The sequence below is a fragment of the Nicotiana tabacum genome, chromosome 17 (assembly GCF_000715075.1).
Source record: "Nicotiana tabacum cultivar K326 chromosome 17, ASM71507v2, whole genome shotgun sequence".
Taxonomy (NCBI): domain Eukaryota; kingdom Viridiplantae; phylum Streptophyta; class Magnoliopsida; order Solanales; family Solanaceae; genus Nicotiana; species Nicotiana tabacum.
The window spans coordinates 46,031,834-46,053,614 of record NC_134096.1 but is presented as its reverse complement, the minus strand read 5'-3'; the positions used below and the strand labels follow the sequence as shown (position 1 = coordinate 46,053,614).

Sequence of the window (21,781 nt, the reverse complement as noted above, 5' to 3'; positions counted from 1 at the left end):
ACCGTACTTTCAATGCCACCCCATATGGGTCGTGACCTCTTACCCGCTGAGGAATGTCATGCATAAGCCCGAGCTATCAGGTCGGTTGGCCAAATGGGGCATAGAAATTAGTGACTACAATATCGAGTACAAACACCGGAACGCCATAAAATCTCAAATTTTGGCAGACTTTGTGGCCGTCTTTACGCCTGCATTGGTACCCAAAGTCGAGAAGGAATTACTACTCACTTTGGGGATTAGCTCGGGAATATGGACCTTATTCACGGATGGTGTCTCCAATGTGAAGGGGTCCGAGCTTGGTATCGTATTGAAACTACCTACGGGTAATGTGATTAGGCAGTCTATTAGAACTATAAAATTGACTAACAATGAAGCTGAGTATGAAGCTATGATTACAGGTCTAGAACTAGCTAAGGCCCTGGGGGCCTAACAACGGGACGTTTGGCATAAAGGAGGAACATATGCGGAGGTACTTGGATAAGTTGCAGGTAACCTTACACCAATTAAAGGAATGTACTCTACCTCGGGATCAAAACGGTGAGGCCGATGCATTAGCGAACTTGGGATCATCTATCAACTCCGATGAATTCGACTCTGGGGCAGTGGTACAACTGATGAACTCGGTGGTGGAAGAAGGTCACGCCAAGGTAAACTCGACAAGCTTGACTTGGAATTAGAGAAACAAATACATAGACTACCTGAAGACAGGGAAATTCCCTTAGGATCCTAAGGAGTCAAGAGCCCTGCGCACCAAAGCTGCCAGGTTTAACTTGGTCGAAAGTAAGTTGTCAGAAGGGAACTTGTAGGAACCAATTAGGAGCAAAATCCCTGGTTCAGAAAATAAATCAGAACCGGTTACCACTGGAACGATATGGAGAAAGACTTCGTACAAAATGCAACGAGTGTCAAAGACACGCCCCAAAAATTTATCAACCAGGAGATATGCTTCACCCGGTCTTATCACCATGGTCGTTTATGAAATAGGGGATGAACATCGTCGGTCCCCAGCCATGGACGCTTGGAAAATCCCAATACATACTACTCATAACCGATTATTTCTCCAAGTGGTTCGAAGATCAGGCGTTCGAGAAGGTTCGGGAGAAAGAGGTCATCTACTTCATCTGGGATCACATAATATGTCGATTCGGGATACCATCCGAGATCGTTTGTGACAATAGAAAGCAGTTCATCGGTAATAAGGTAAGTAAGTTTCTCTAAGACCACAAAATCAAGAAGATATTATCAACACCTTACCACCCTAGTGGGAACAGACAAGCGGAGTCAACGAACAAAACTATACTCTAAAACTTGAAAAAGAGACTGACTAATTCGAAGGGAAAGTGGAAAGAAATCTTGCCCGAAATCTTGTGGGCATACCAAATGACTTCGAAGTAGAGTACTGGTGCAACCCCGTTCTCTCTAGTTTATGGAGCAGAAGTCCTAATCCCGTTCGAGGTAGGGGGACTGAGCCTAAGGTTCCAGTATGCCACTTAAATGTCAAACGGCAAGGCCATGACCACGAGTTTGGATTTATTTGACGAAAGGCGAGAAGCCTCCCTGGTCCGGTTAGCTGCCCAAAGCAATGAGTGGGGAGGTACTACAACCAAAGAGCTAACCTTCGATATTTCCAAGTTGGGGACTTGGTGTTAAGGAAAGTAACGCTACACACCAAGAACCCAAACGATGGGAAACTAGGCCCGAACTGGGAAGGACCGTATAAAGTCACCAGAACAACCAGGAAAGGTTCGTATAAACTCGAGTCGGGAAACAGTTTATAGCTACCGAACTACTAGAACGTGGCACACTGAAACTCGAGTCGGGAAACTGTGTATAGCTACCGAACAACTGGAATGTGGCATACTTAAAGCGGTACTACTACTAAGGTACGGACACAATTCCCTTTAAAATTTGTTATACTATGGACTAACTTATGCAGGTACTTCGGCCGAGGGCAAATGTAACAATTAGGTCTGAAAGAACGTGATGTACTCTTTTTCCCTTGAACCGATTTTTCCCGGCGTGGTTTTTACGCTAAGGTTTTTAAGGAGGAAATAGTAAAACATGCTACCTTAGTTTCGAAGGCCGTCCTAAAGCCGGAGTTGCTGATCATCCATTCTGGACCAACAATATTCAAGACCTCACACGTTCGGTCTCAAATACTGGGGGCCATTACCCCCTGAGTTAGGGTCCTTAGAATGTGTCATTATTTGATATCGAAAGCCAAGGCTCGATTACTAGAATTTGTTGTAAGAGTCAAACGGTCAAATGAGTCATCCCGTGTAGCTCGTTCTTGCCAAGTTTGAAATTTTATGCATTTCCAATTATGTACTATACATGCAAAGTAATGAAAGAAGTTTTTCCTCTATATTGTATCACGTCGCATTTACACACCATTGATACATTCGTTGAGTTAATTAAAACAAATAACGGATCCTAAATCCTTGAGCCTATGGGCCACCCCGAATCGGGGACTTTTATCCGATAAAAAGATCGGACAGTTCGGGCTATCAAATCTCCGGGGCACTGAGCATATTAGGCAGGGCCCGAACATGAAAGATTTTGGCCAACTCAAAACGGTCCGTACTCAGAAAGTAAGGTCCTCACATATGATTAATAAACCTATTAAAAGTTTTCCCTTGGCAAAACACTATCGTGTACGACTAAAAAATTCAAGAATCTTTAAAGTCTTCATTTTTTATCGAGTATTTCAAAGACCTTATCAACTCAGAGTTATCATCGAAATCGGGTCCCATCAGGGCTTGGGAAAATGAACACTCTAGATTATGTCCAATTTTCTGCTAAGGCATTAATGACAATCTTCAAATAAAAGGTTGCAAATAGATATTGAAAAATAAAAGACATAGTATAGCCGAAAGGAAAATTTTATATATTCCAAAAATATTTAGAGAGGCATGATAAAACGGCCTCAAAATGAACAAAAAGAAATGTAAAAAGAAAACAAAAAATGACCTAAGGCATTTCCGCCTAACCTTCACCAGAACCCGACTTGATACCGGAACCCTCGGTCTCATATAACTCTTTAGCTTCGTCCTCGAGCCTCTTGGCCTTTTCAATCTCGGCCGACAGGTCGAACCCCCGAGCGTAAATCTCCTCGAGGGTCTCCCTCCGAGATATCCACTTTACGTACTCAGCCATTTTTATTAAGCAGGCCTCGGCTATTTCCATGTCATTTTTATATAAAACCAGCATCTCCTCAACCTCGAAGGAGTCGGTCGAAGTTGTCTCTAACTTGGACTTCAACGCGGTATATTCCCGGCTGAGGTCGTCCCGTTCCGAAATGGCCGAGCTCAGTTGTGCTCGGAGTTCATCATTTAGCCGAGACCATTTGTCTGCCTTATCCTCTGTCACCCAGAGCTGGTAATTGACCGATGCCAAATTCTCTTTGGTGGCCTTCTTTTCTGAGGCCATAAGGTCTATCCTTCTCCTCAGTGTCTCGACCGAAGCTTTGGGCTCATCCATCTCGGTCTGCAGCTGGTCGATCAGGTCTATCTTCTCTTGGATATGCGAGCGTTAGCTGCTACGCGTAATCTCTTATTTTTAATATCAAATTTCCTTATCTTCTTGGACAGTTTGGCATGGTCTTGTTTCATGGACGAAGCCTCCCTTTGAGCTTTTTCCAGCTAAGCTTAGAGAATGGGGAGATCCCTGAGGTCCTTGTCCTTTTGCTCGCTGAGAGCCTTGTATATATCCTTTTGCTGGACTTGCTCCTTGAGCTCGAACTCGAGCTAGCTGATTTCCATCTGAGATCGATGGAAGCTTTCATGATGAAGCACCGAATCCTAAAAAATAGATTAATGAAATCATGAAGATACTTTGATGTTAGATGAGTTACATAAAGGGCACAAGAAAAGGGAAACTTACTCGGTTCAGTGCATGTGGTGCCTCGTTGAAGAGGCTCGAAGTGACCACCTCATTCATCTTCACTTGATCCTCTTCGGTTACCAAGCAGCGAAGATAACTAGTCATACTAACTGGTTCGGACAACACCCGAGTATCCGCCGGGATCGTAAACATAACCGTCCTTTTGTGGTCAAGATCCACACTCAAAGCAGGGAATTGCTTCACCAGCTTCGGGCTCGATCTCAGCCCGCCCGCTTGCGAGGGCATGTCTATTTTAGGGATCTCCAGGTGACCGAACCCAGGGTAATCCTCCAACGCGTCGATGCCCATACAATCGAAGAAAAGGTTAAGCGCTTCATCTACGATCCATGCCATCTAGTTTGGATTTTTCCTTGACGGCCTGAGCCTCGCCGAATTAGGACTCTGTATGGGACGACAATTTCGTGATGTCAATGACACTGACGGCTTCACTCGAAACAGGGTTAGTTTCTCAGGAGACTGTGGTTACTGGTTTTCCTTCTGACTCCCGATCTAAAGAAGGGCCGGCCTCTCGGTCACTTCCCCCGGGAGCTGCCTGCTCTTCTTCATCAATGGCCAACCCATGGGCGATGAACTCTAAGTCGTCGTCTTCAGGGTAATCCCAGAGCCGGTAAAGGGAGTCGGGGTCCGGTACCCTAGCCCGGGTACTCTTCTTGCTTTTTCGGGCCCGGACCGTTACCCTCTTCTTCTTGGATTCGGCATCCGGGGAACCAGAAGACTTTATCTTTCTTTTCTTCTCAGCAACTTCGGGCTGTCCTGAAATGGAGGTTTAATCGGGTAAGGACGAAGCCTCGTCCTCGTCCAAAGCCCGGAGCTCGGTAATCTTGGGCAAACCTATGAAAGAAAGAGAGGGATTTAGAGAAAAACAGTTGAATATGTAAGTAAATTGGTCGGGAAAAGCACTCACCGTAGGAACGGGCCTCCCCTTTGCCTTTGGAGAGCTTGCGCCATTCGCGCTCAGAGTACGACATCTACGTACAGATCCTCTCGATCGACTCTTTGAAGCAGGGAACTGTGTTGGGGACTAGGGCAACCGATGCACGATGGTATAACCAAGTGTTAAGGAGGAAGAACTAAATTCCAAAAGAAATTCTAAGTACTCAAAATGGAGAAGGACTTACGGGCTAGGCTCCACTTTTTAGGGAACGGTAAGAACTTAGAGGGGATGAGATCCTGAGTTTTTACTCGAATGAATCTTCCTTGCCATCCTTGATCCTTATCTTCGTCGATGCTCGAGAATGGAGCTTTCTCGTCCGACGAACGAGCTTGATCAATCCCCATCAGAAGACTCGGGGATTGTAGAGACTAAGTAGATGTCGAGGCTAAATCGAGGAGCTTCGGTGTTATTGACAAAGTGGCGGAGGAGGATTACGATCCTCTAGAAGGACGGATGGATATGCTCAAGGCAGACCTCGTACCTCTTGCAAAAATTGAGGACAACGGGGTCCACGGAGGCAAGTGGGAAGGGGTGTGTGTAAACACTTAGGTACCCCTCCACATATGTGGTGATGTCCTCGTTAGGATCGGGGACGACCACCTCCTTACCCTCCCATTTGCAGTCCTCTAAGACCATAGGGAGCGTATCCTCGGTAATGGAGCATATGTACCTTCATACCTCCTTGCCTCGATCGTGTTGACTGGAGGTTTTTTCAACTTTGAAGTCACTTTCGATAGAGCAGCCTCCGGGGATGATGTTCTTCAGGGATGGTTCCGGGGCCACCTCAGGTACGGCCACCCCAGCGTCCGTGGTCGGATTGGAAGTTGAAGGGACGGTCTATTGAGGTACAAATTTCGAAGTTTTCACCATCGAGTTCTGGGAAACATAATGATTTAAAGGTGAGGATGAAGATTTGAAGATGAGGATGAAGGTTTGAAGGTCAAACTTGAAAATTTATAGATGGAGTATGAAGATTTTAAGATAGGAAGATGCAAGTATGAAGATATATGGAGCGATGTATGAAGATTTGAAAGGGCTAAGAATAGGTGAAAAGTTCGGGGGTAAATTAAGGAGTTCTGGAATCATAAAGTAAAAAAGTGAAAAGGACCGAAGATTTTATAGAGAGGGAGTAATCAATGCATGACGTTTCACATTCGAGGACAGTCAACCAGCAACTGACACATGTCCGAAGTCAAAGCGACACGATTGATGGGACGTTTCGCTGACCCATCAACACGGTTATAGCATATGAAAGAAGGAAGCGGTGTCAATTAGTCGCTTCCCGTTGCTTCGATAAATCTGCTCTTCGAAAAGCGAGGGGACTATCTGTGTACGGGTAAAATCGAGGACAAAGTTTTCCGCGATAAGGAAACGGGGGAAAGCACGATTTGACGCAACTACAAGTAAGGCCAAAGGATCCGTCGTATCGGAACTCGGGAGGAGTGAACGATGTATCTAGGATCGGGCACGGCAGAATAACGGACCCAAACTAACTAAAATTGTGAGACCACGGGAAAAGGGGGAACGGTTGATCGTGATAAGGAAGGAGTCGTAATATTCGCCCTCAACCGGATATTGCGGCGCGGATCCCGTTCGATATCAACTGCGGATTGACATTTACCGGGAAAGGAAGATTTTTTTACCTTATTTAGACTTGTATTAGAACTAAAATTTCTCTACTATATAAATGGGAGAATTCTTTTATTTTAAGGACACTGTTAACACGTATATCAAAGTAATACAAGTTCATTTTTATCTTCTAGCTATTATTCAAAGTGTTCTCCAGTTATTCCCTTCTTGAATTGCAACCGAGCTCATATCGAGGGTTCGATCGAGACCAAATTTCAGTATTCAACTTGAGACCAGGCTTGATTATTACTTTGCGATTGGTTTTGCCGGTTATTCTCTCTTTAATTTAATTATTTGTTGTTCTTAGATTATTCGTATTGAATTAAATCGCGTATCGTTAAAATCGCGTACAAATTTAATTGTTGCTCATTTTTTAAGGGTAAACAACCTCCTCGAAACTTGACCAAACATACTATGGTACATTTAAGAAAAACTAAATTCTTGAATCCTAGATTCATTTTTTTCTTCCTTTTGCCCTTTTGAGTTTTGCTTTCACTTTTCTAAATTCAGTATGAAATAATACGTTGGTTTTCAAGTAACTTAACTGGTTATCCAAATTAAATAATCAAATATAATCAACTTGGCACACTTTATGGATTTGATTTAAGGTATAATACATTGATAAAAGAGACAGTTTTATACTATCAACGAAATTTAATCTATGATAACAAATACATTACTACTTTTACTAAGTTACAAGTAATAATTAATTATACTAACAATCACCTTGATTAATATTTAATCTGATTTGTGTAATTAGCTATTTTATACTGTCAATGCATACTCATACTAACTTATGGCCTACTTCGGACAGTGGAGTACTAGTTTATGGAGTGAACAAATTTTGGATTCTCGTCAGGAAGCTACCTCGTCCTCTTTTACTGAATGATGTGTAACATCATCATTTGTAGTAGCATTATTTCTGTTCCTTGTGTCTGTAGAGAAAAGAACAATTTACTACCTCTATTATCAGCTGTCAGCTTCAAGTGGTACAATTGGGGCATGGCCATTTTCTTTAACCAATCTATAATACATCTTATTTTACAAACTTCAAATTGTAAAAACCACCGACTCAAAACTTCTTATTCCCTCTTAGCACCTCACTATATATGTCACTCTCTTTATTTATGTATAGCCTTGTCCAATTGGAGAGTTGTAGACTAGTGCGCTAAACTGTGGACTGTCAATCTCTGATTCAATTCACTTCAATTAAAGCAGTTTCGACATTTAAAAATGAAAGTATAAATTGAAGAAACTCCTTGAAGGTGTTCCATTATATTAAGATGGGATTTGTGGACTTGTTCGTCGTGGCATTAGTGCCTGTTCTGAAAACTCTCATAATTACTGCTGTTGGCTTGTTCCTTGCTTTGGAACGTGTCAATCTCCTTGGCTCTGCTGCAAGGCACTATTTGAACAATGTAAGTTTTCTCCTCAAGTTCTTAATTCTTGAAAACAAAAAAAGTTTATATTCTATCCACCGGCCAGCAATTTCTGTGCACAGATCATGTATAAATAATTCATTCTTCATTCACAATTGTTCGCGTGTTGGTAAGAAGTCAGAAATTGGACAAAGAATAAAGAGTGCTGGCCTTTAACTTTCTTTCTTTTTTCTCTTAAATGCAGCTTGTGTTCTATATTTTCACTCCTGCGCTGGTAGCTAGCAGCTTGGCTGAAACAGTAACATCGAGCAACATTGTTTTATGACCATGCACCAAGTAAAGAAACAACAATAAATTAAAGAGGGAGATTTGCAGAATAGGAATATATCGGACTACTTACCAACTACTCCTAGTTGTTATATGTTTGGTTTTATGTGTAGATGGTTCATGCCCGTGAATATCCTTCTCACATTTATCATCGGTTCAGCACTTGGATGGGTACTTGTGAAAATCACAACAACTCCTATACAACTCCATGGTCTTGTTATTAGTTGCTGTGCTGCAGGTTAACTACGGAGTAGTACCTTTTATTTGAGTTTAAATTATATGCACCGATAGTGTAAAGACAAGGAATGTTTTACTACTACTCAAACTCATATATCAGAAATTATTGAATTAGGAGTGTTTGTTTTTTCTAGGGAATCTGGGGAACTTGCTTCTCATTATAATTCCTGCAGTTTGTGTGGAGAAAAATAGTCCCTTTGGAGATTCAATTACATGTTCCACCAATGGAAAGGCCTATGCATCACTATCAATGGCGGTACCTCCACAGCTTTCTCATTAATCGCAATCACCCCTTCACACACTTTTTCTACCCTTTGCATCCTTATTTTGGGTTCTTGTTCGGTGGTGGATCTAAAATTTAAACGATGTTGGTCCTAATTAAGTTGAAGAGTGGATTCTTAAATTTATACTTAAGAAATTCTATTTATACTTGACCCTAAAGAAGTTTGAATATTAGCCTCTAATTTGGGTTTCATATTGTGTAGATAGGAGCAGTCTATATATGGACTTATATCTATAACATAATTCGAGCATATGGAGTCCAACATAATACCTCAACTGCCAACATAGAGGATTCTGGTGAAGTACCAGAGTTATTGTCCAATAGCTGCACAAAATTGTTATCTTCACAGGATAGCCTACAATCTGATATGGACCATGAAGCTCAACTTGCAGTACCTCTCATTGGATATGAAACCACACATGAGGTTCTTTTCTGTTTATAATTTAACATAGAGTTTCATTTTTACGCACCGACGGGCGTTTTACACTGTCAAGTCACCTAAAACATAACTACAAGTTACCATAGACAACTCTTGTAAGATAATTAAGCATATGACCTTTCATGTTAGCATAACTCTTTATTCCCTTCTCATTCTGTTTCTTAGCTCAACCAGAATTCCCCAAAGGAAATTTGTTCCTTTGTTCCTTTATATATATATTTGGTTGTACGTACTAAACATTGCTTCGAATGTTGTATAGGGACATTTTGTTAGGAAGATCAAACAACATATCAAAATATGGACGGAAAGGATCAATCTCAAAATGTTGTTTGCACCCTCAACAATTGCGACGGTACGACCACATTACTCCTCTGATTTATGCATACTTTCTACAGTATTCAGAATCCTATGTATCAGAATAACACTCATTAATTTGACGCTATAAACTGCACACTGGCAATTGTAATCTCTACAGATTGTTGGAATCATCATTGGTGTAACGTCCCTGTTAAGAAAGCTGATGATTGGAAATGAGGCTCCATTGCATGTGATTGATAGCTCTGCATCTATGCTAGGGTATGAAACCTAATTAAATGAGCTTATAACAAAGCTGAATGGCTTGTATATATGACAACTCACTCAATGCTACGTGTTATGCGCTGCAGAGAGGCTGCAATACCAGCCATGACATTGATAGTTGGAGCAAATCTTCTTAGAGGTAATTCCTGACAGTAGAAGATACATTAAACTTAGATGGTTACCAAAAATTCTTTCTTATGTGATTTAATAATATGGAAATTTATTTACGCTATAAACTCAGTCGTGTATTTATTTTTAAGTGCAGGGCTGAAAAAGTCAGCAGTAGGTATGCGGGTTGTGATAGGCATACAGGTAGTACGTTATGTGGCAATGCCATTATCAGGCATTTGTGTTGTCAAAACTGCACGCCATTTGGGGTTGGTTGGATCAGATTCCTTATATCAGTTTGTGCTTCTCCTGCAATATGCACTTCCTTCTGCAATGACTATAGGTACTGAAGAATTAAATCAAGCACATAGTTTACAGGATCATCATATTCAAATAGTTTAATCACATGTTAATACACGAACTAAACTATAAATTTCACTCTATGATCGTACCTTGTTACAGAGGTTCGTTTCAAAATTTTCATAGAAGAAATCTTCACAGGAACACTTTATAATTTTGAGAGAGGAGAAGGAGAAGCAACTTTCTGATGATAAAGAAGGGAGAATAAACTGTGGAGGAGTTCTATGGAAGGAACTCCTTTTTGCCGATGTGTCTCTTCTCATATTATTAATATTAAATATATAACTAATTATATATTTTCTTATATTAACTTACACGTTTCAATTTATGAGAACCTATTTTTTTTTTAGTCTGTGCAAAAAAGAATTACTTCTTTCCATATTTAAAAACAATTTACCTCTATGCAATGATTTATAGCCACACAAAATATATATGCCTCATTTTACACAACAAGTTCAAAAGTCATCTCTTATTTCTTAAACTTCGTGTCCAGTCAAATATTATTAGCATAAATTGAAACGGAGGGAGTATTTTTTTAACATGGATCCGGGTTGACCCGCATGGGTGGCCCGCATCTAATTTGCTTCAGGTACTATATACTCCATCATTAATCAGCACTACTATCTCTCTCTCCTTGTTTTTTCTATATACCTAATAGTTTAAACAATTTGATTATGGTTATATGTAGCTATTTTTAGATTACGTGATAGTGTAAATATCTTTCATATTATCAATTTATAAAACGTTTTTGGGGGAGGATGTAAGACATTCTGTGTAATAATTTCTCACTTTAAATGCAACCTTTTTCCTAAATTTTTCCTCATTTTTGGTTGGTAAATGTGCAGGTACAATTACACAGTTGTTTGAAGTTGGTGAAAGTGAATGTTCAGTGATTATGCTATGGAATTATGCACTGGCATCAGTTGCTCTTACTCTATGGACCACTTACTACATGTGGATTTTATCTTGATCAGTCTCTACAAAATATCATGTCTTTCGTTTTTGCCTGCGCTTTATTTTCGATTAGTTAAATTATTTGTATACTGTTAGTGTATAACTTAAACCTTTAGGGGTCGTTTGGTAGTTTGGTTACATTATAAGTTATTTATGTATTAGAAGTAACATAACTAATATCATGTTTAGTAGCTTTTAGTTACTTTGTACAAAAATCAGCATAACTAATGTCATGTTTGGTTGTTTTTCCACTGGGAGTACTAGTCTTAGGGTACGCGCTTTGCGCATGTACCTATATCAATGAATATACAAATTTTGAAAATTACATACATATTTTTATATAATTTGTTTGAGTTATAAAATAAAATTTAAGCTTTTTTTAAATAATAAATATTATTCTCATTTAGTTAGCTTAACAAATGTAGGGATTTTATTTAGATGCTTAATTGTGATTTATCTGGACTTATGTCGAAACTTATAGAAATTGTTATTATTTATGTAACCTAATACTGAAAATAAAACATAAAATATTTTTTATCACAGTTCTTTAAAGATTTGTCAAATAAAATAAATTAAAATTAAATCTTTTGGTCCTTTAAAAATTTAATGAAAAAGTTGGTGTTATGCCTTCTAAAAATTTGATAGTGACAATGTAAAATTTAAAGAATGACTAATATTGAACTAATAGTTTACTAGAAAAAACTTAGTATAAAAATTATAGCGAGATATTTTCATTTGTTGGGCTTAATGCAAGAACAAAATAATGACAACTCATTTATAATCTAGTTGCCTTCTACGATTTTATCTCATCGCTTAGGAAAAATTTAATAATAAAAGTTTAGTGAATTTTAAATCCTAAAATTAAAAAAAATAATTAAATGACTATTTTGTCTAGATTATTACCTCATCATCTACAAATGTAAGAGTCCATTAAAGGCCTTGTATTGTTGCAATTTAAAATTCTTTTACTAATTCACTTTAAATAAGTAAGATTCTTATTGAAAGTTAAATTTTTTAAAAGTATTGTTATGCACACATTCGGTTCAATTCTATTTGAATTAAGTGTGCACAAGTATTTTAATACTAACATGACAGTAAAGTCATATAAGTTAATCAGAATATTTTAAAATTTATTCAAAGATATACTTGAACTTATATTAAGGATGGAAAAGAGTAGAAAAGTTTATTTTCTGATGCACTACTAATTAGTTTACATGAGTTGAACAATAAACACCAGCATATTACAAGTTTGCCCACTATCTCCACGTAATTTATTTGAAGATAATTTTATAATACCAAATATAGATTTAGGGTGTGTAAGAAGGAAAATATTTTCCGGAAAGTATTTTTCAATTTTTTCATGTTTGGTTGGTTTAAATGTTTTGGAAAATATTTTCCTTATCAATAGAAGGAAAAACATTTTCTAAAACTCCTTCTCAACCTTCCCCACCCTCACCCACCCACCAAACCCCACCCCGTCTCTCCAAAAAAGGCTTTTTTTTTTTCAAATTTTAGTTTTTTTTCCGTCACCACCCACCCTACACCCCCGCTACTTATTTTTTTGTAATTTTAAATTTTTGTTTTTTCGTTTTTCTGCACCACCCACCCCGCACAAAAAAGAAATAATATTTTTTACTTTTTTTTTTGTAATTTCAAATTTCTTTTTTTTCGTTTTTCTGCACCTCCTCCCCCTCCCCCGCACCCCCTCCCCCGCCCCTCCCCGAAAAAAAAATATTTTTTTTATATATTTTCAGTTTTAGTTTTTTCATCTTTCGGTTTACAAGTTCCAAAGTTATGAGTTCGGAGGTTTATGTGTTTGGAAGTTTACGGGTTTAGAAATTATAAAGTTTACGGGTTCGAAATTTCGCGGTTTCGAAAGTTTAGCGGTTCAGAAGTTTATGAAATTTGTGGGTTCGAAAGTTTGTTGGTTCGAAAGTTTATGACTTCATGTTTATTGTATCTAAATTATTTATGAATACTCTTGAAAAGTTATTTTCCTTAATTTGCGTACCAAATACCGGAAAATGAATAAAATTACTATTTGTTTTTCAAGAAAATATTTTCATGAAAAATATTTTCCGTTATACCAAACACACCCTTATTTACATATTATTTAACTTGTCTAGCTTTTTTTGTAAACCACAAGTTTTATGCCAATTAGGCTATTATATCAAACATGCCAACTATAACATTGTACTCCTCCAGATCTCTTCATCATGACGGCTTCAAACAAAGCAATGACTAATATGTATGAATAGAATAAATATCAAAGAAAGGTTAAATAGTTAAATTAGCCTATAATTGAAGTAAATTGGTACTTAAAAAAGTTTCAGTTTTTGAGCTCAAAGAATAGAAAAAACTCGTAGATGAACTTCAACAAAGGCAACTTTTAAAACGCAATAAATTTGTTTCCATGCGCAATGAAATTGTACTGTTTAGTAAAATTAATATTCCTTAAAATATTTATGATAAAAATGTGAAGTACCATGTTGATTCTATAATAATTATTTTTTATGGATAAGAAAAATTACTTACCTACACCGATGAAACTATCAAAAAAGCTAGATGCAAGGACGCCAATTGCTCTATTCTGAAATAAAATAATTTTAGATCTCGTAATACGTATAATCAAATCATAAAGAGGTAATTAAGATTATTTTTTCTTACAAAATATGAGCACCTTAAGCTGGCATAGTAATTATTAATTATTAATTAATTATAAAATACAAGGTAACAATTAATCTTGAATTGATATGGTTAGAATATCTAACTGTTCTTTTATTACGGAATGCAATACTCCAAAACTTGCACATAATTTGTAAATGGGTCAATTTTAATTGTATATGAAACATTGTAAATAAAAATCACAATTGACAACTTTTTAATTTACAATTACCTATTAAAAGCACAGGAACAATTATTATTACATAACTTCAAGAATAAACTAAAGGTTAGAAAGCTTAAATCAAATTAAGCAAATTTACCTCCAAAGACATCGACATTGTGAAGAGTTTATGATAGGCAGTTGCTAATCAATAGTTGCTAAATTTGTAAGAGGAAAATTCAATAGTTGAATTCTTCTACGAACCCACGAAATTTGAAGAGCTTCTTCCGACGGCCAATTGTATGATACCTATAATTATTAAGATGGAAATAAAAGTTGTTAAGAACAGAAAGATACATAATGAAAATAAAAGGCCGCTAGCAAAAGATTTGTAGCGTAAGGCAGTTTTGGTAAAGGAATCGCAAACCTAAACAAAGAAAGACACAACTACCTAATATAAATTTTGGTAATAGAATTCTAAATCCAAAGTGAATCCTAGACCTAAACAAAGAAAAGCAATATCCTACAAAAAAGGAAATAAATAATCATTTTTGGTTTTTTCTTGCTTGGCGTAATTTCTATGTACGTAGAATAAGGGAAACAAATTATAAACCAATTATCTGAATTGTATACGATAAATTTAATTGATTTTGATGTCCTAAATATTAGGAATATTTTCGTGTTGTTGTTCAAATAAGGAAAATTTTAATAAGTAAAGTTTTAGTTGACTTTAAATGCTAAATATTAGGAGAATAATTAAATGACTATTTTGTCTAATGTGAACTTTATTTTAAAAGGGTAAAAAAGACGAACAACATTTCGCTAAGGCCTTCGTGCTTTTAATATAACTAGTCTTATGGTACGCGCTTTGCGCGTGTACCAATATCATGTGTATATAATTTTTTTTAAAATAGGTAACTTATATTATATAATCTTTTTGAGTTATTGAACAAAAATTAACGAAAAAGATCTAAGCTCCTAAAAAATATAAATATTGATCTCATTTAGCTTGTTCAATAAATAAAGAAATTATATCTTACATATGTGTTATTGTAATTTCTTAGAACATATGTGGATGCCTTATGAACATCCTTGTTATTTTGTTACCTAATACGAAAAACAAATAAAAAGTTAAACTATAAAATGATATTTTGCTATATTTTTTATTGTTTTAACTGTCAATGCTCTTCTCGTGAAAATAAATTTATGTACCTTAAGAGTTTTATTTAAAATATAATTTTATTTATATGATGATTTTAAAAAAGAAATAAATTGATTATTTTGCTAATTACTCCCTTTTTTCTAGTGTATGTGAATCTTTTCGCTTTTCAAGAGTTAATTTGACTAACCTTTAAAGCTAAATTGAATTAGATTAATTTGATATTTTAAATTTAAAATTTAGATATTCAAAAACTATACGAGAAATACTATGAAGTTGCAATTGTTTCATGTCAATATGATAAAACAATATTTAAAAATTTTGGTCAAAGGTTATATAATTTGAATCTCGAAAAACTAAAATGTTTTATATAAACTGAAACTGAGGAAGTGATTAATTCAAGGACTTAATTATTTGTTTTCAATATTAAAAAATTAATTTTATTTTTCCCCGCATTGGGGTTTAGTACTTTTACAATAATATAAAAATATAACAATTTTTGAACTCCTTCCCTATTCAAATAATATTTCCTCTTTATTATTATTTGTATAATATTTGAAATCTGCATTCGTGCGTTGCGCATGTATCCTATCTTGATGAATAAAATATTATATTAAACATTATACTTGATACATAAACTAAAAATTTAAACTCTTGAAATTGAAGAATATTGATTAGGCTTCCTTTTTAGTTTCAGCAAAAATCTATAGCCTTTAAAATTTTTAGAGCTTTTTTGGAAAAAAAACTTCAGTGTTTATTTTTGATTTAGTGGTTTTTTTTTCGTTTACCTTTTTATTTTTTGGAGTATCCATTTATAACTTTGTTTGCTCTAAGTTTTTCTATCTAGCTTCATTCTCATCTTTATCTATTCATATTATTTCATGGATAAGATGATTGAAACAATAGTCTTTTTTAATTATTGAAAAATAACTTGCACGATTGATATGTACCTCGAACAGTTGAGATTGCAGTCTCTGCAATATTACTTTCCTGCTTTTGAGTTAGTTGTGTTGCTAAAATTAATCGTTGTATTTCTTTAACGAAAACCAAAGAATCTTAACCCTAAAAGGAGTCCTTAGTGGTTAAAAAAAAGGAGTCATAGGACTAAAAAAGTTTTTTTACTTAAAATTTTCCAAACGTTGCTTTTCTGTTAATAGATTTGTTATGTTACATCATTAATTAAGGAAGGATTTATGCAAGATATTTAATATTAAAACTTTGTGTACATACCTCAAATAAGGAAGGATTTAATGTATTAATTTAAAACACCTAAATACTAGGGAGAAAACTTAAAATGACGATTTTATCAAATATAAAATTTATTTTTAAAGGAAAAAAAAGGCGAACAACATTTCGCTAAGGGCCTTCGTTCTTTTAATATAGTATAGATATATATAGATATAGATATAAATATAGATATAAATTATAAACCAATTATCTGAATTGTCTACAATAAATTTAATTGATTTTGATGTCCTAAATATTAGGAATATTTTTGTGTTGTTGTTCAAATAAGAAAAAAATTAATAAGTAAAATTTTAGTTGACTTTAAATGCAAAATATTAGGAGAATAATTAAATGACTATTTTGTCTAATGTGAACTCTATTTTAAAAGGGTGAAAAAGACGAACAACATTTCGCTAAGGCCTTCATGCTTTAATATAATATAGATAGGTAATACATGGATACGTTATACAACAAATCTATATATTATTTATGTAAGGTAGAATGTGGATTAACTAATACATGTATTTGTAATACATCGATTAAACAATCAAATAACCAAAAAAACCTCATATTTATTTAAATTACACATTGTATAATCAAAATAAAGTAAATATTCAACAAAAAATTAATATCTACATAACAATCCATAAATTACTAATTCATGTATTACTAATCCATATATAACTAATTCCATCATAATTAAATCATGCATAACTAATTCATGTATAATTAATACTTGCATAATTAATCCCTATATAATTAATCCCTACATTATTAATATATACATAACTCTAAACAACAACCAAACGACTACTTATGATATTTGCACTATCTCCTAGAGGAAAAGAAGGAAATAAGGCAACACGCATTTGCTATAAATAGTGCTCTTTCTTTGTTAGCCCACCCGTTATAAGCTAAGCTACCCAGTCACAATTAGTGGGGAAAGGTCAAAAGGAAAATCCCAACCTCAATTGTTCCAACTAAATAAGACCACGACGGAGTGTTCTGTATTTCAAATCTACTTAGACATAAATAACAATAAAGTCAGTATAATCTTATAAGTGAAGTCTGAAGAGGGTGTACGCAAATCTTGTGAAGATAGAGATCTTATTTCCGATAGACCCTCGGCTCAGAAAAAAAAAATTTATTTAAAAGATAACCGGGTAAAGAATAAAAAAAGTGCGCTAAAGTCTATAGAATAAAGTTTGCTGATGCAATCAAGAATCGAACATATTAAAATATTCAGCTGTTGACAAACAAAGCTAAAATATTAACTGCAAAAGAAGGATGGCCTAGCCTCGGTTCCCACGATTTAGAGTATTCTCTATTATGAGCCTACTCATTTAGAAGTAAATTAGTGTATACGGAAAAATCTGTATAAAAAGATGAGTGAATTAGGGAGCAACCCGTGTCAATCAATAGTGATTCAATCATGTTCACACCGGATACAAATCTGTGGCCATTTAAGATGTTGATATCAGATACAAACATGTGACCGGATAAGATGTTGACATCGGATACAAGTCTGTGGCCGGATAAGAAGCATTAATTCAAGATATGACCGTTGCAGAGACGTTACAGAATATCCCAAAATTCCTCACCTCTTGATTAGTCTTTATTAGTCTTTATTGGGCTTTATTAGGCTTTATTACTCTTTAATATTATTTTACTACCTTTTTATTACCTTTTATTGTAGCATTAATATTGGTAATTAATTGGTAGATCCTACACCCATAGCTCTAGTGTAAATAGAGGCTTGCATTCTGATTTAAAAAAAAATACTAATAGAAAAAAGACTAGTATTCTCTCTTAAGCTTTATACAAGTGTTGTCAAGATTTTTCATTTATCCCGGTGGGAACATTCTAAAATCCAGGCTTGTATTTCCTACAATTATTCTTATTTTACTTGCTTTGCCCTTCATTACTTTATTTTATCGAATCAATTTAATCTGCGTGCCTATAAACCACAATACAAATTCAACGGAACCATTTTTCCGACAAACAATTAGTTGATTCTATTTGGCCGGCCGGCTTTATGCAACATTTCTGCTTTAAGACTCCAGCTCTCCATATGCTCAAAAACTTGGCTGTAGAGTAGCTTTTATTATCCGTTTTAATACTATTATACGAATAAATAATTACTTATTTGTAAAATTAATTTAATCACATACTTATTAGTTACTTTCAATTAGTTAAGCCAAACAAGCTCATATGTTGCTAATTTTTAACTTTAGATCCAATTTTTTTTATGAGAATCTTACGAAAATATCCAAAATAAGCCCAAACTTATCAATCTCTAGTCATTAATCACAGACTTACTAAAATTATTTAAGCGCATACAAAAATGAAAACGCAGATAAATAAAAATTCTTTCTCTCCAAGAATCACAAGCAAAAATCTCCTTCCGTATTTTTAAGCGTGAACAACATTAGATGCAAGACAAAAAGAAAATTTTATGAATGAGATGACAAACAAGGTGATGAAACACAAAGAAAAAATATAAGATTCCAAAAACCTAAGCAAAAAAGGACTTTTTTCAATGAGAATGGTTGAAATTCATTGAAAACATATAGATGTGTCAATATACAAAATTTAAGCAAGATTGAAGGTGATTTAGATTGATTTGGTATCAAAATTCGTAGTGAAAATCTAGTCCAAAAATATTCTTCTGTGACACATGTATCAAACAGTATCTCACACACAGATATACATGGATATACATGTGATACACATTTGATAAATATGTGATACACCGTATGATACACATATCATCTTTTTTCATGTTCATCTTCTACTTCGAATTTTCAATTCAAACCACCTCAAAACTCCACCAAATTATCCCAAAACTAAGATTGAAACCCCTTAAGATGTACCCAATCTATTATAATAATACCCACTCAAAAAAAAGTAAAAATATGATTATTTTTTTGCTACAAATAGTTAATTGGCTAATATTGTTACCATTTGGCTAATATTGGTAATATTTTATGAATTGACTATTTTTTTGTAACGATCCGACCTGTCGTTTTGAGCACTAGCTTTATTTTTTGTGTTCCGAGACTTTTCCTAGCTCTATTTGATGATTTAGAGACTTGCGCGTGTGGTCCATGTTGATTTTCGAAAAATGTAAATGTGAATTTATTTTTTAAAAATGAGATTTTGACTTCAATGTAATGTGAGTTTTTGGTAAACGACATCGGATCGGTATTTTGACGATGTTGGTAGGTTCGTATGATGATTTTGAACTTGTACGTACGGTTGAGGTCCCGAGTGAGTTTCGGGGCATTATGTGAAAGTTGAAAATATGAGTTTTAACTTGAAAATTCTTGAGTTTTAATGGTTGATTCTTGATATGTGATGTTATTTTGATGATTTGAGCGAGTGCGTTTACATGATATTAGTACACTTGTGTTCATGTTTTTGGGGGCCGAGGGCTTCATGGATGTGATTCGGAAAGTTTTGAATTGCTGATGGTTTTGCTGGTGTCTCGCATTTGCGATGACCTGTTCGCAATTACGAGTCCCATTTTTGCAAAGTTGGACTCACAAATGCGATGACTGGGGAGGAGCTGCTGGCTTCGCAAAAGCGAAGATGTTATCGCAAATGCGAACATTTGGGACTTTGCTTTTGCGGTTGTTGGGTCACAAATGCGACTAGGGCTTAGCCATACAATCTTCACAAATGCGAAGGTGGGGATTGCAAATGCGAACGGGGGAGGTTCGCAAATGCGAACTTTTTGTCACTTTTGCAATACTTGATGGCTGGACAGTTGTTTGCTTTTGCGAACATCGCAATTGCGACGTTTGCAACTGGGTAAAAGAGGAAAAAATGGGGACTTAGCTCATTTTACACAATTTCTCAACCCAAAACACTCTAGAGGTGATTTTTCAAGAGTAGTTTCTTCCCATATTCATTGGTAAGCAAATTTAATTAATTTTTCTTTAATTTTCCATTTCTTTTCATGAACTTTTGGGTAGAGTTTAGGGAGTTTGTAAAATTGAGATTTAGACCTTAAATTAAGGTCGGATGTCGAAACAAATTGCATATTTGGGCCTGAAGGTGAATGGGTAATTGAATTTTGGTCTGAAACTCGGATTTCGCCCACGCGGGCCTGGGGTAGACTTTTGTGGAGTTTTTTAATTTCATTATAGATTGAACCTTTTTCACTCGTGGGTAGTTTCTAAAGCTTATTTTGGATTGTTTGAATGCTATTTGGTTAGATTCGATTGGTTTGGAAGCTTGTTCTAAAGGGAAAGTCATGGTTGATTGTTGATTGTGTTCCGGAATGAGGTAATTGTCTTGCCTAGCTTTGTTGGGGAAACTTTTCCTATTAATTGATATTGTTTGCTACATGCGGGGGTGATGCATATACGAGGTAACAAACGTATATGCATGTGCCAGGCTTTTCATGCTCGGGAGGAGGAAATTATATACTTCTTTGTATCGTTGTTGAACTTGATGATCCCTTAACCTATGCTTCATTTAATTCGATTACTAAAATACTCAATTAAATGTGTTAGAAATCATGCTAGAATATATATGTCATCTTTAAAAAGATTTAAAGTGATGTTTGAGATCCATTGCATATCTAACTTGATCGTGGTATCATCGTAGACATATACAATTCATTGGGTCTAATCCATACAAAATTTGGATTAAATTCATTTGGGTTAAATAATTAATTTGGGCTTTATAAATTAAATTAGTCCATTTTATTATTTTCAAGCCTAAGGTCCATTTTATCTTAAGGGCCCAGACTTATGCCATGTGTCAACTGACATGGCATGTCCAGTCAAACTCAAAGCCAACAAGATGACGTCGCATGCTAAATGATGTGGCAATCCCAGTCCAAAATTGTGACCAATCAAGAGTTGCCAAGTGTCTAAAATGACATGTCTTGGCCAATCGCAAGCAAGCTTATGACATAGCTTATATGATAAGTTTGATGACTCACATGAACCAATCATAATCAAGTAAGAGAGTTCTTATGTATCTGGACTGTCCATCCTCCACAACTATAAATAGAGGGGTTACATAACTCTCTGAGGAGATTCAGAGTTGGAAAAGAGCATCCCGCAATTGGTGAAGGCATACGCAAACAGAGAGATAAATCATCAAGTGAATAGTTCTTCAACAAAGGAGTGATTAACAGAGTTTTTTTCCGGAGATCAACCCGAAACAACTAAGTGATGCTCGACATTTTTGGCGATTAAATATATCACAATGAGGTCTGCATCGTCCTAGATTCGAGAAAGACGTTTCTCAAGCCCTCGAATCACGGAGAACATCATAGAAGAGAATTAAGAGATACATAGAATTGTACTCACAAATATTTATCAATAAAATCTCTTTTTTCATATTATTTTTGTTGCACTTATTTTTGCAAAAATTTATTGCGAATAAATTTTGGCACGCCTAGTGAGACCAGTTCTGACATCC

At 35.3% G+C, this 21,781-nt stretch overlaps 1 protein-coding gene across 3 annotated transcripts; it reads left to right on the top strand.

Moving 5' to 3' along the window:
* The first annotated feature begins 7,535 nt into the window (after positions 1 to 7,535).
* Positions 7,536 to 11,381, top strand: LOC107804626 (protein PIN-LIKES 3-like). 3 transcript variants are annotated; one of them, XM_075234245.1, is made up of 10 exons: positions 7,536 to 7,884; positions 8,090 to 8,174; positions 8,286 to 8,410; positions 8,544 to 8,665; positions 8,895 to 9,116; positions 9,391 to 9,483; positions 9,607 to 9,707; positions 9,797 to 9,849; positions 9,976 to 10,161; positions 11,024 to 11,381. In XM_075234245.1, the coding sequence occupies exons 2-10, from the start codon at positions 8,167 to 8,169 to the stop codon at positions 11,146 to 11,148; spliced, it is 1,035 nt and encodes a 344-aa protein (XP_075090346.1). In that variant the 5' UTR covers positions 7,536 to 7,884; positions 8,090 to 8,166; the 3' UTR covers positions 11,149 to 11,381. The 3 variants fall into 3 exon arrangements, with proteins under 3 accessions (XP_075090346.1, XP_075090345.1, XP_075090347.1); XM_075234244.1 differs by lacking the exons at positions 7,536 to 7,884; positions 8,090 to 8,174 and having other exon boundaries at positions 8,258 to 8,410; XM_075234246.1 differs by lacking the exons at positions 7,536 to 7,884; positions 8,090 to 8,174; positions 9,976 to 10,161 and having other exon boundaries at positions 8,258 to 8,410.
* Positions 11,382 to 21,781: the final 10,400 nt, after the last annotated feature.